Source organism: Barbatula barbatula, assembly GCF_947034865.1.
Source record: "Barbatula barbatula genome assembly, chromosome: 18".
NCBI lineage: Eukaryota > Metazoa > Chordata > Actinopteri > Cypriniformes > Nemacheilidae > Barbatula > Barbatula barbatula.
This window is the reverse complement of record NC_136781.1, coordinates 5,777,196-5,792,916: the sequence shown is the minus strand read 5'-3', so window position 1 is coordinate 5,792,916 and position 15,721 is coordinate 5,777,196. Positions and strand designations below refer to the sequence as shown.

Sequence of the window (15,721 nt, the reverse complement as noted above, 5' to 3'; positions counted from 1 at the left end):
CTCTCGTGTGTCATGCTATTTTTTCTCTTTGTATCTTAAGTTAAATAGTTCTGTTCGTAACTGCTTTTTATTTATTAGTGTAAGGTATGTAGTATAAAAATTGCGTTTGTGTGTATCACCTAGATTTAGATTAAACGTGCAGTTAGCATAACCAGAAGTGCAAATAACAATAATGACATTATAGTAATAATTATGTATGTATTTATGTACCTTCATTGTCCTTTCCATAAAAGTAAGACTGTATAAATGTTATGAAATAGTATCCCTTAAATACCTTCTACGTAGTTACTATGTATACTTTGCATTTGTAGTGTTTAGAAGCTTACTGTTGCTATAAGTTATGAATAGCTTGGTGAGGTATCCCATGATGTAATTTATTGGTCGTCATTTATTTTCACTTTAGGAAAAGAAGAACACCTTCCCTCAACATGCCATCCGAGTCATGCCCTTCCTCTAACCTCTGTTTCCTGCTGTCATACTTGTCAGGCCAGCTGTCTCTGCTCCTGACCCTGGTCGCTGGGCTTCTGCTAAAATACACCATGCATTTCACCTTATACATACGAATTTACACCCCACGCTGGACCCTGCAACCTATTTATAACCAGTATAGAACCAGAACCAGGGAAGGCCTTAAGACCTGCATGCAGAATTAGGCAACACTAAGTGTTAGCCATGGCCTAAATAGCAACACTGTGTCATTTGGTCCTATTTCGTTCCCATGGTTGGTTTACGTTTGCATTGTTGATGCTAGCATCTGCTGCGTTCAATGGCCAGTCATGCCTTATAATCAGCACCTTTAGAGGACTTGCTGGATTAGCACCGGTGTCACGCCAGATTACGTTTATGAGAGCTAACAGTGCTCCAGCTGGGCGGCCTGTGCCATTGGAAAGTTCCTCCTGAGCATTAGGGAATCCAGTAAGCCTCTGATCCTGCGTCGTCATCTGGTTTGGCATGTTGCGTAACTAGCCTGGGATGGCCAGACGTGGATCGTGTGGTGGCTTGTTGATCATAACATGGAGGTGGGGTGGGGCTATTTTTAGCACCATAAGTGCTGTGATTTAGAGATGAATAGTGAAAGGAAGTGCGAGTAAATTGCTAACAGACCTGTTTTATTTTGCCATGTGATGGCTGTAGGGTTTTTAAAGAAATTATACACAAATATTTTCTTAATTCTTCTACTACCCACAGGCACAGGAATAAAGGAGTAGTTCACCCACCCAAAAATTATTCTGTAATCATTTACTTGACATTTTAAACCTGCATAACATTCTTTCTTCTGCAAAACACCAAAGATTATATTTTGAAGAATGTTGGACACCAAAAACCCCCGTTGACTTCTATTGTATGGACACAAAGCCAATGCAAGTCAATGGGGACCTACGGTTTTCATTTATCAATTTTGTCAAGAGGGTGAGTAAATGATGACAAAGTTTTAGTCTTTGGAGGAAGTGGGTCAAGGTGTCTCACCACAGAACAACCGGGTTATTTCCGTGCGCCAGCTTTTCATTACACTGTTTGCATTTTTCGTCATTTAAATTACCCGGCTCTGCCAAGTCTTTTCCTGTTTTAGCAAGGAGCTTCCTCTTGGTCATGTTTACTCCACACAGGCCCGCTGGGTATTTCATTCGCTAGGGGAGCCACATCCGGTCAGAGAGGCTTAAAATGATCTGTGGGTCAGATTTCTGGGGATATATTTGGCCCTTTGAACAGCTACGTACACACATGTATTTAGTTTGAATTTGAATCCAACGCATTATTATTGAATACTTGGAGTGTGTAAATGTATAAGAATGAAACATCTGAAAGCTGCTCAACATTTCCTTCAGATTGCATCAATGAACTGCGTACCAACTGACCCACACTGCTGTGGTTACTGGAAGTTGTGTTTGTGTAATACGAGAATCAGTGACAGTTTAGTCACTAGAGATTTGAACCGGTGGTGGCCAAAATCTGTTTGCTTAATGACATTCTTCCAAATATCTTTCTCTGTATTCATCAGAACAAAGAAAGTTATACAGATTTGAGATTTGAGGATGTGTTCACCTATTTTTAGGTGAACACATCCTTTTAAGACGGCTAAATAAGTTGGTAGCTTTTTTCTGACAAATGCCGCCTCTTTTGTTTTTCACTCTGAAAAAAATCTTGCCAACATGATAAAGCATTGAGATCAAATCCCCTGGTCACCGGCTGCCCCCCTTGACTCATACAAGGCCACGTGTGTCCGTGCCACTGGAAATTCCTTTTTCACGTTTTCCTTTCTGACTCTCTATGTCATGTATCTCCTCTGCTCTTCATCCTTTCCGCCCCACTGCCCACTGTTCTACGCCTACAGAGTGCACCCTCCATCTCTGTTGGGAAATCCCTCCTGTTTGAACTGGACTCTTTTAGCCCTAAAGCGTAGACTACTCATGTTTATAATCCCATAAGTATTTGAGCTTAATTGAAAACTCTTGGAGTTGATTACAGCTTGTCCCTTCAGCTGTTGCCCTCAAGGACACGTCATTACGCATATTCTGAATCATGGCTCTTTGAATAACGCTTCATTTTTTTCTCTCTCACTCCTTCACTATCTCTATTATTTTTATTTGTAGTCACGGCTGGATAGATGAATGGAAGGAGTTAATGTGAACCTCAGAGTATCTGTTGACTCAAGTTGCAAAGCAACACGGGTTGCGCAATAGCATGCGGATGGGCGAATCGTCAATCTTGCATGGTTGTAATAAACGCAAGGTTAAATGTGTCGTAACCACCTTTAACAGCCTTTTTGGGAGTCGCCATGACTCCGATGTCCTGGCGTTTGTTTCCTGTTAAAAACACTAGTGCCTTTGATTCTGATCAGATCCCTTGCGCTATCCTAATGGCTGCTATCATTGCAGAATTAAAGCCAAAGTTCATAGTTTAATGAAAATTATGAGCTGTTATATCATAAATCTGTCGTTGCAAAGCCAAACTGTAGATTAGGATTCAGTTTGTCATGTGATTGTTTTTTATGTGTTTATGGGATGATTGCTATTGTGTAACCTTGACGTTACGCCTGTGGTGTCAGGAATCAGTTGCAGGGGTTTTGGGGATGCTTTGTTCCTGAAAAGCTTGTTTTGTGTTTACCTTATGGTTTACAGTTCCAGATGTTTTCCTTTATTTCCTTATCATTTCTCCCTCTGCACGAATAGCTGCACTGTTTCTCTGAGCTCTCCAACGTAAAGTAAACCACATTTTTATATTTCATTAAGTTATGGCAATAGAGAGACAAAAGTTTTGGATTGTAGTATAAGAAATGTTTCTACAAGCTGGTCTATTTAATATGCAAGAAATATGTATATATTGGGCTGTATAATATCCCCATGGGAGAATGAAGAGTTAACATAGTCTATTTCGAAGCCTTAATCAAATGTAGACACTTATCTTGCGGAAAACAATTTCAATTTTATGTGTGAATGATGATGTCAGCAATTGGCACAATTGATCAGAAAGGACGATCAGTCCCTCTCATCTGTTGTTATAATAATAGTGGGACTGAGATGAGATGAGTGCAGCCAATTAACTGTGTGCCATTTAAATTATTTATCAGAGCGGTAAGAATTATTTATTTATTTATTTATTAATTATTTATTAAGCGATATCATGAATGAAGACTGAGCAGAACATTGTTTGTTCTAGATGAAGCTACAACTGAATCTCTCATTTACACACACAAACACCCCCATCTGTTGAAATCATGACATACAATAGACTTCTGTTGCTTCAAATCCTGTGAACCGGAAGTTGCGATTGTTTTTACATCTGTATTTTGACACATTTCAGACTGAAATGGAATTTCTAATGAGAAAAATAGTGGGCGTGGCTTTTGTCTTTCTCAACGATTAGATGTATAAAAACTGCCGTTGCATTTTGAAATGTTACTGACAGCAGACTGACATTTGAAGGGGAGGAGTTAACAGATCCTCCACCAAAGCCGTCTAACATAAGTCATTTAAGATGGATAGTTATTACAGGACGGCAGTGCATTTTCTGATTTTATCTGAAGATTAAAGTCCACACGAATTTTAAAAAGAGAATGACCCACATTGATAAACTATTTACAATAAATGCAGCGATATTTCATGAAAAAATTGGCGTTGTCATTTTTTATTTCACTGGGACTTTAAAATAAAGATAAATGTGGTAGGCTAACTGAGACCTGTTTTATTGCACTTATGAATTGTTGCCCTCATTGCTTCTATTGTTTACCTCATTTGTAGTTCGCTTTGGATAAAAGCGTCTAGTAAATGACTTAATGTAATGTAAATGTAAATAAAGATTCACGCTGACCCAAACCCTTATTAAAAAATGGTTCATGTGATAAGTGACTGGACATTTTGTTGCTTAGTTTCTGTTTTGTTATTACAGTTTATCAGGTAGCACCATCCACTGTGAGATCTTTGTGGTCCAAAATTCTCTTTAGCTTAATTTCTTGTTAGCTTAATTTTCTACATAAACTTTATATCCTTAATGTCTCTGTCTCATTTAAAACATACAACATACCTCATTCTGTGTTTTTGCCTACACCTCTTTCACTCTCTCTGTCTCACACACACACACAAACATGCACGCGCACACACACACACATCTTGGGTTTCCATGTTTTATGAGGGCTTTCCATAGACGATTTTGATACTGCACAAACAGTATTCTACCCCATAACCCCTAATCTTAACCCACAAACCTTTCTGTATTTCTACATTTCAAGGAAACATCAGCCTGTGAGTCTGCTACATGAAATATCCAGAATCTAGTATGAGACATTTATAATTTCACAGATACAGCCCTATTGTATCGGTTTAAGTAAACAAGCTTTGGGGAAAACTCCCTTACAAAGAAAGCACTTCTAATACTAATACTAATACTTAAACGTTACTTTGTTTAGGTGAAACGTCCATGCTGTCCATTGAGCTTAGTCGACACACCTTGCTTTCATGAGGATGAGTCACGTCTGAAATATTTAATGATACCTTTTGTACGTGGTATATACGGTTTAATAAAAAATTATGAGAGATTTTACTGTTTAAATATAATAAAACAAATAAGTTTAAGTTTCATCTGGCTGTTGAACTGGTGTTGCTTTACATAAAGAATATACACACACACGTACGTATGTGTTGAAATTAGTTCTAGGAAGTAATGCCCTATTTTCCTTTAGTTATAATTTTAGGGGTTTTATACTTTTTATTGGGACAGGAGGATGGTATAAAACTGACAGGAAAGCATTGGCAAGGGCAAAAAAGTTTGGCAAAGAACACAATATTTCGCGATAACAGCCGATGCTTGTACATTATCCCGCTTATTACACAGCTACTTGAAACATGAGAAAAAAAATTGACTTACATTTCAATTTAAAATATTTTATTAGCTCATATTTACCGAATGCACCCCTTCCGTGAGGATAAGCCGTCTAGTTTTGACGTTCAAACGTCATGAACAGGCAAATTTTATAATTTCTAAATATAATGTCATATATGTTATTTAAAGACATAATTATAGTACATTTTGTGTAATATCAAACTGCCCCTCTAAAAATGATTTGCAGCATCCGGGTTACAGGGTGTTATGCAGTTTGAGCAGGCCTGCTTAGAAACTTTTTTAGAACTTAGTTATTAATAAGTTTGTAGCCCATGTTGTATACAAAAGTGATGGAAAATGCCATGACCTAAATTAGCCTATAATACAATACAATAGAGCATGTATTGTCAATGGTGTGTGTGTGCGTTTTTGGATGCCTGCAGGAGAGTCTGTTTGAGCTGTCCTTCTTTCACTCATCTGGTCCCTTGGGTTTAGTGTGCCTGCAATATCACACATTTCTTTTTCCTCTGTCTGTCTCCAGTCAAACGAATGACTTAATCCACCTGGACATCTGAATTAAGTGCTGTAGGGACCATGGGTTGAGTTTAGAATTCAGTCCACCATAATATTTTTAAGCACCCCCTTAACAATCTATACCAGCTGTATATTTGCCCTGAAATACATTAAAAATATCTTGATTTTAAGTTGTGTTAATGCTTGTTTGTGTAATTTTAAGTCGTCTTGGGGCCTCCTAAAGTTTGATGAGAAACACTGCGTATAGTTGTTTGTTTTGTTTTGTGTTGTAAAGTTGATAGGGCAATTCTTATATGCCAGACCCATAGGAGCTAAAGAATGATCCATATTGATGTATTTCATGGAAACAGGAAGTTTAAGTGGGGGTATTGTTACATCATACCCACCATTACCCATGATATGCTAATTGGTTATGGGTACCAAAGAAGGAGGGGCATTTTTATTCTAGGAAGCCTCTGATTGGACAGATATCTGTTTAGTGCAAGAAGAGTTGTTACAAAAAAGCAGAGAATGTACATTTTAAGTGTATATACTGTATGCTTAGTTTTCGGTGTGATACTGTATGCCAACTTAGACCTCAGTCCAGAACTCCAACATTGATTTAATGGCACAAATAATTAACTATTAATTAAACAATTTATGGTTAAAGCAAGTGTTGTTTCTTTCATTTTAACGATACAAGCAATAGCTGATTTAATGGCTTCAGAAATGATTTCTAACAGGAGCATTTACAATACATTTTCTACACCATAAGAAAAATCTCCTGAGAAAATTTATACCGTTGTATCCGTATGTTTAAGACTTAACTTAAATATTTTCAAAAACATATAGTGTTTATATGACCTTTTTACTGCTGTTTTGTGTATGACATTATTCTTTCTCTCCTCACTCAGGTTATGAAAAGACTGAAGACGCTTCAGAGAAGACCTCTCTAGCAGATCAGGATGACTCCCGGCTAATATTCATCAATCAGCCCCAGTTTACCAAGTTCTGCAGTAATCGAGTCAGGTGAGTTCACACACGTCCTTGTGCAATTGTGTGTACGGTGTAACTGAAAAAAAGACAAATTGTTGCTGAGACTGTAGCAAAGTTCCAGCTTTCAGCAGATGGGAGGAGAACATGCAGAGTGAGAGAAAATACTGCAGTCTTATCATCTGATGCTTCACACTCAGGATTCTCACCTTTGCTGTATCTTCGACGTGTATTTGATGCAGTATCAAAACACCCCAGTGATCTGTGTTTGTGAAGCAGATGCATTTGCATTTTTACACTCGTAAATTGTCACCTCACAGGTGTGAATAACATAATCGGATTAGTTTAACATGCACTATCCCGCAGACACGAGCAGTTAGTAAGAAGTGATTTTCTCCCAGCCTGTAGTGAGAGCGACATTATCCACGTGAGCTCTCTCCATCATGTCTGCAGACCTTTAGTGTGTAAAGAATCTATTTGATGGTTCCATCTAGTGATCATATTAGCGACTGCAGTCAGTAAAAGAGTCAGCTACTTTCTATTAATACTGTTCTCTGAATAGTCCTGCCCCTTTATAATCTTCTCTGTTTTTAGCCTGATGTAGATAACTGCACACTGTCTCTCTCTTTGTCTCATGCTATGGATTAAACAGTAGCTTTAAACGGTCAGCTCCTCTGTCAGTCCAGGTTAATGTTTCCATTCCTGCTGCACGAGTGCTGCCTGTTTTTTTTAATACACTAGACTGTCACAAAAGAAAAAAGGCTAAGTGACCTGTTATCACGGCCGTGTTCGTTTAAATGAGCAGCACGCATACTTTAGGTGTTACAGTATTGTTTCCTTGTGTGTTTAAATGATCTCTCTATCATGATCCTGTCAAAATAAATCGCATATCAGTGATGATCAGGTGACTACCTACCTACCGTATAGCATTCCAGTAGTACAAGCAAAAACCAGTCTGTGGGGAAGAGCGATCACATAGCATTTCACTTAAACTCACACACTTTACATAAACAAACACAAACTTTTGAAAGCATAGAACAGATAAAGCTGTATTAAATTACACGGATGCACACCTCTAACAAAAATGGCTTATTCATGAAAGACAACAGGACCATATCACCCAACTGGTTTCATTTATCATAAACGAACACAAATAGTTGCTCTCCATCCCACATTGCCTTAGGAATACACAATGAGCAAATGTGTTGATGCCTTCGGAAAATGCCAACACCAACAAGGCCACGACCTCCTGTCCATAAAATTATTAACACGCGGATGAATTCCGAGGTGGCATTTTGATGAGTGGTTATGTTAGTTAGCCCAATGGCATACTGATGAGTCAGCATCCTCAAGCTTTTTACATGTGTGCTGGTTCATGTTTGTTTCAAAGCATAATGAAAATGAGTAGCGATAAGAACGCTTGGGCATAAGAAGGCAGCTGAGGTCTAGAAGCAAACCGATCTGATTTCAGAGGTCGTGTTGAGGAAATGAGGAGAGAGACGGACGGAGGTCAACTCCCAGCGCTGTTTGGAGAGAGCGTGTCTGCTTTCACATTGTGATGAGAATCAGGAAAAACAGAATCAGAAGATACACTCTGGATAACTCTTTCTCCCAAATACATACATTTATTATTTTTTGTTGCTTTTAAAAGTGATAGTTCTCCCAAAGATGTACATTCTGTCATCATTTACTCACCCTCATGTCATTTTAAACCAGTATGACTTTCGTTCTTTCGCAGAACTCAAAATAAGATATTTTTGAAGAATTATTGTTGACTGGCACCCATTGACTTGCATTGGTTTTGTGTCCATACAAAAGTACAAAATATCTTCTTTTGTGTTCTGCGGAAGAAAGAAAGTCAAACGGTTTGAAATGACAATGGGGTAAACTATCACTTTAAGTCTGTTTTATTTTTTTATTTGGTAGACAAAAAACAGACTGGATATAAGCACATTGCTGCTATATCATTGTGTTGGTTTTGCTAGCCAATATCATACCACCCAACATCATTTGTTCCCAATGTTGGCAAAATCTGATTTGCACAGGAAAATACACAAATTCAGGCCAAGTAAGAAAGTGTGTGTTAGATTATGAGTATGAGCACAGATGGTGCTAAGACAAAAGGTGAGGAGCAATGACTGAGATCCTACACTTCGACTATCAGCATCCTCCATTACATTTTTACATTACATTTATTCATTTGGCAGACGCTTTTATCCAAAGCGACTTACAAGTAGTTTTATACAGTGGAACATTACTGCAGAGCAATCAGGGGTAAGGTGCCTTGCTCAAGGGCCCTTCAGTCATGACCTGCTGGCACTGAGATTAGAACCGGCAACCTTCTGACCACAAGCCCAACGCTCTAACCATTAGTCCACAGCTGACTCCATGAGTTTCGTTGCCCAGCAACACACCAGTTTAATTTCGAAAACTCTCAAAGCAGCTGCTAGCTGCATGTTGCATCCACCTGGCAAAGTATCAGCAATCTCAGGATGAGAAAGTGGAGAAAGAGAGAACAACAGGCATCTGACCGAACTTTCCATCTCATGCGGTGCTGCTAATTGCTGTGGTACGTGAGCAGTACGCTGTGCTATGATAAGGATCTCTGTGAAGTCTTATCAGTGAAACACTGATGACAAGAGGGATCACTTTCAATGTTACAGTGTTTCACGGTCTCTCAGGTTGTGCACCATGCGTGTGTGCTTATTGTTCAACCTCGATCTAAATGTAAAAGAAATCACTTAAATGTTTAAAGGAGTCATGTGACGCCATTTCGTGTTATCCTGTATCTTTGGTGTGTTACAAGTTGTTAATTTATATATTAGACACGTAAAATTGCAAAAACGAAAGTCTCAAACCCAGAGGCGGACAGAGTACACAGGTTCATTACTTGAGTAAAAGTACAGATACCCCTTGCTAAATTTTACTCAAGTACAAGTAAAAGTACTACAGTCAGATGTGTACTTAAGTAAAAGTACTGAAGTACATGTTTTTAAAAGTACTTGAGTATCAAGAGTACAAGAGTACATTTTCTAAATATTGCATTACTACTGCCACAGTGCTTACATTTATGTACAGAAACGTCCTACATGGAGTTATGAAAAATGTTAATGTTAATACCTTGGAGAATGTTAAAGGAATTTTAAGTAAAATAAAGTAATTTTAATCTTTTTACCATGCTTTATTCTTTTCACCTCTGCTAGAGTTTTAATGGATTTTTTGCACCCACATTTGAACCGAACAGTTTTAAACAACACACCGCATACTCAAGAACATCAAAGCAAATACTCGGCTTACATTAATGAGTAATATTAGAAAATACAATTCAGCTAACAATTGTGTGTACATGTGAGTTTCTCTGTTTTTTCATCAATCAGTGGTGGCGTTTCATCAAAACCTAGGGTATGGCGAAATTTCCTCAGACCATACAAAAACGAACCAAATGATACCACATATATGTAACCACAAAACTTAAAGTAGTAAAAAATAACCCACAGCCAGATGTTGTCATAACCACCACCAACGACTACGTTAATCGACTATGAGACTAAAATATAAACCAACCATTGATCAGATTCAGCAAACAAGATTAAATATAAAACATGTCTTACCTTGTCGCAGGGTTGTTAAGCCTTGATTCTTTTCATTTTTAAGCTAATCCTGGCATAGCTAGTGGCAAATCGCAAAATACATAATAGCCTAAACTGCGACTGCGCTATGTCTTTCCGTACAATATATTTTTAAAATTTTTCACAGATAGCGTTTTACATTATGAATGAAATACAATAACAATAGTGTAAATTATTCGATTTATTAAAATTATTAAATGGATGCAAACTAATTGGGAAAATAAAGACCATCCCCACTACCCATAACCTCACACTTGATTCCAAAACCACTGTTAGGCATTTTGTAAGCAGTTTCTTTGTTTTATTGAAAATAAATGCCTGTATATGATCTTAAATGTGGAAAATGCAGACAAACGAGTTTAGCCAAAAAGAGCTTCGAACCAACATTACGATGATGTCACGTCAAAACTACATATCTTCGGTCTTACCGACTATACGTCAATGACGCTATGTGACTTAACGGTGTTTATACATTCTCAAATATGCTTCCGACGCCTATGCTACATGTACACATCAGTGTAAAGTAGTTTAATTATCTTTAATCAGTCTCATTACGCACACGTACTTTGTTTCAACAATGTTTTCTGAACGCTAGGGCCATACACAAACGCCGCCCCTGAAATCAATAAACCTAAAACAGCAAAGAAGGCGATATAGCAATGTTCTGACACACCTCTGAACCTGACCGTGTTATACACGCAGCATAGAGCAAAGAAGAGAAAATAATAATGATTAAAGAAAATCAGCTGACCGGTCGCGATGTTTTCAAGTTCATTTCATGTTATATTTAGCATTTTATATGACGCTATTGGCTACTCTTCCCTTACCTTTATTCTTTATTCGGATAAAAATACCCCCAAATCGCATGAAAATACACACAAAACACATATTCTTCCATCGTGCATTTATTAGCTTCTTGTTTTGGTGAAGAAATGTCACTTTAGCTTCATCGTGGATGTCCTGAATGAGGAAGTGTACACAGGACGTGTCATGCAGACGTGAGATGATTGACAGCTGTGTACAGCAAATGATAGAGCTCTGAGGTCTGAGTGATTGTTGCTGATAGGCTCGCCCAATAAGTGGCGCCTGCACAATCCAATCACGTTTGAGAGGGAAAAAACAAATTGGTGGTTTCCGAGATTTTCTTTTTCCTTTTTAGAAGTAACGTGTACTTACGGTTATGGATAGAAATGTAGCGGAGTAAAGAGTACAATATTTGCCTCTCAAATCTACTTGAGTAAAGTCATGAGTACTCCCCAAAAATGATACTCAAGTAAAGTACAGATCCCTCAAAATTGTACTTAAGTACTGTACTCGAGTAAATGTACTCCGTTACTGTCCGGCTCTGCTCAAACCAAAAGAGATGTTTTATTTTAAAGTTGAGGCTCATCCAAACCTGCCTAAAACGCCTTGTTTAAACACGCCCCCTCATTTCCACGTCAATTCGTGAGAAGCATTGAACCCTAAATTAAACACCACCCTAAATATATACGCAAAGAAAGAAGGCGTGTTGATTCTCGCTGTGGTGTCCTCTGGCTGTTCTCCCCTGCAGCATGAAGTTACATGAAAAAAGTCAATTTAAATCGTTATATGTCCCCGCTCGATGCAACAAATGCCACGTTATGATATGTTTTATTGACTTTGTCGCGTTGCGTCGAGACACAGCATCAAAGGCTGCTCAAGAAGTTAGCTATAGTTAGCTAATTGGTAAACCTAATAGTCTTTAAAAAAAAAAACACACTGATCTATTACGCTCTGCTGGCAGTCTCGCTGGCAAAGTTGATTAATCCGCTTGGTCAAATGCATTTTCTGGATCATATTCGAGCTTGAACTCACATGGGACCGGTGACAGTATCAGCTGTCGATATATTTTGAAGACGTACATTTCCGCCACATGATTGAGGTATTCGGCCAATCACAACGCACTGGGTAGCTGGCCAATCAGAGCACACGGCGCTTTTCACAATGATGAGTTTAGAGGCGTTTCAGAATGGCGGGTCACAGAGGAGCCAACAGTAACGCACGGTATGTGAAACCGTAAACCGCGTAAACACACTGTATTACACCAAATACATACAATAATCTTCGTTTTAGACGATCAGAGTGATGTCCTAAATTGATACATTTTAACATGCTTACTTAAATTAAATAACTTATTTTAACATATTTCACCAATTATTAATTTAAGATATTATTCAATTTATGATTTATATCATCATTCAAAACAAATGTTTCTCCTTACTCTCGGATATAGAGTACAGTCTGTAGTTTGTAAAAGCCGAGGATGCATAGAATAACATGGTGTTGAATATCAGGATTCAGTACCCAGCATGCTTTGCTCTCATGACTAGATTTAGACAGTAAATGTTCAAATAAAGTGCAAATGTATGTGTGTTTCTAAGCAGAAGGAGAGATAAGGACATAAATGTGTTTAGTGTTCTGTGATGTTAAAATTCACACGATTTTCTGTTATGTGTGAAAGCTTCCTGCTGCTTCCGCCAGAGTCAACACCTATCATTACATATGGTAAAAATAAAGATGTGTAATACAAAACAATTGTCCAACTGAAGCATTTAAAGTTAATTTGCTCAACAGAAATATTAAATTATTTTGAGGTGAAAATTAACACAATTTTTACTTGTCCATATAATTCACCCATTTTAAGTATGTACTGAGAATTGTCACGAGTGATGATAACATGTAAAAAATCATTGGTGATGAAAATGGCCATTGAGATGAGTGTCTCTCGGTGGTCTGCTCTATTGGTGAGTGGGAGGATAAAGATGAAGATGTCAGAGTTCAGAGTGGGGCGTTTATCTCGTTCTAAAGTGGCCTCTCTGTCTTTGTCCTAATGTGAGCATAAATCAGTCTGGATACTACGAGACGGTGGCTCTGGCAAGCTCACACCATAGCTCTCTCAAACGCTGAGCTCTTTTCAACCCTTCCCTTTCTCTCTCTTTCTCAAACTTAGCTGTTCTTTATGGTCATTTAGTGCCTCTCTCCATCATTCACTGTTTGTTTGTGGCTGAGGCTGGCACTGGGAGTCTGGACTGGGCAGAGGAAAAATGATTTGTGCTGTTTCTGGTGGTTATATGTGCCGGGTGCCATTTTTATCCCTATTTATGATTTAACAGTGACGAAGTAAAAAAACAGGACCAACAAATGAAATATGACTGCTGAGTCTGTTCTTACTGTTTACTTCCTGTGTAAGACAGAATCCTTACCATCATGAAAATGATTGTGGTTATATTGTGACTATTTTACATTGTCTCCTTATTACTCCCTTTCTAATGGTCTTCTCTTAATCTGCATCTGTCTCTCATTCAGCACCGCCAAGTACAATGTGCTGACGTTCCTGCCTCGGTTCCTCCACTCTCAGTTCAGAAGAGCGGCCAACTCCTTCTTCCTCTTCATTGCTCTGCTGCAGGTAAGTCCTTTGTCTCTTCAACCCCCGGGGCAGGAGAACAGATGACAGGCTGGAGAGATTAGAGCTGTCAGCTCTCATGATCACAGATAAGCATCTGCCTGTGGATTCCCGGATCACTGTGCTTAGAGCTTTAAGACTTTTATTGTATTTTAGAAAATAGTGACATACGAGCAAGGTTGCCAAACATAACCATCAATTAAATAGATATATACAATCTGCTTGATGTTGTTTGAGAGATTACAGGTTGCTGTATGTAAATCTATCTTGTTTTTTAAAGATATAGCAGATTTTTTTTTTTTGTTGAGGGAGGGAAAAACTGCAGGGACAGGATTACTGTTTTTAACACCGGGGCCAAGGTAACCATCTGATCTTTATGAATGCTGTTTCATCAAAACTGCTTATTGCCATCACACTTACAAAGTGTTTTGGATGTGCACAGCGAGGCATTCACTTTGCTTGACTGGGAATACTTTATGAAGTTTGTTAAAAAGCCTGTCTGGGGCATATTTAACCCCATATAAAAATAAAATTAAAATGAGCATACAATACATTTAGGACCACAATCTCTTTCGCATTGTCAGTATAATAATATATATAGATAACAGAGATATATACTGTAGAGATGGATATGTCCTTTTCTTTATACATATATACAGACAAACACACACACACACACACACACACACACACACACACACACGCATACAGTCTTTTATTGTATTTTAGAAAATAGTGACGTACGAGCAAGTTTGCCAAACATAACCATCAATTAAAAAGATAATCTTTTTTGCATTGTCAGTATAATAATATATATAGATAACGGAGATATATACTGTAGATATGGATATTTCCTTTTCTTTATACATATATACAGACACACACACACACACATACAGTCTATATATAATTTTTATTTTACTTATTTATTCTTTATACAGTAAATCTAAAATTACATTAGCATTATTTTGGAAAATACAATTAATTGTTTTTTCTCTTATTTTTGGACTGAAATATGCGTAAAATGTTTCATATGAGGTTGTATGAGAAACCGCTCTGGGTTTCTATGTGACTGCTGTGTGCTGTGGTTTACGTTGAACATATTCTCTAGTTTAATTGATATGTAAAGTAACAAGGGAAGGTGTAGGCATCAGGTTAAAAGGAATCCGTTTCATGTTTCCTATTGTATGTCTCTGCATTACTGGCCTTTCGCTGAACCCGTCAGACCACTCGCAGCTTATCTGTTTGTGACACGTACCAAGCGTGATCAGGTTCTTTACATAAGCACTGTGAGCTACGTGAAAAATCAAGAGGGAAATAAAAAAAGTTTAATGAACTAGTAGCGCGAATTATAAAATAAATATAAGGCTGTAATGCCTGCACAACTGAAGTATTATATAGGATTATATCGCTGCTGTCCTTCTGCAACATATCTTCATATTTTGTTATGTTAATTTTTTGCTGTAAATCTTTGTTATCAGTCACCCTTCATGTTTGTCAGTGTGGGCTGTAAATAACTAACAGAAATATGTTATTACAAAATGCTTGTTATCTTTGACAGCACATTATTTAATCATTGGAAAAGGACAGTGATTTTGAACTGTCGTGAAAAACTGCAAATTTTGGGCACCCGATGTTTCGGAAGGACAGCAACAATATGTGAAATCCTGTTGCTAAGATAAGCAAGAATGCTCAGTACTCTGTATACGATGCTGGGTGCTGGTGTGTAAATTGTGTTTTTAGTTTTATTCAAACAGTGCTTTCACAATTCACATTGCTTTAAAGATCAGAAATTTGGATGTTAAAATGCTAAACAGTGGCTCTTGTCCATGCCAGTGTTATGATC

At 37.8% G+C, this 15,721-nt stretch overlaps 1 protein-coding gene across 1 annotated transcript in view; it reads left to right on the top strand.

The window, feature by feature from the left end:
- Window positions 1–15,721, top strand: part of atp8a1 (ATPase phospholipid transporting 8A1) — a 99,576-nt gene that overhangs the window by 8,836 nt on the left and 75,019 nt on the right. The window contains exons 2-3 of the mRNA XM_079479927.1: window positions 6,744–6,858; window positions 13,779–13,878. Of these exons, the coding sequence (XP_079336053.1) occupies window positions 6,744–6,858; window positions 13,779–13,878 (215 nt within the window). The remainder of the gene's footprint in view (window positions 1–6,743; window positions 6,859–13,778; window positions 13,879–15,721) is intronic.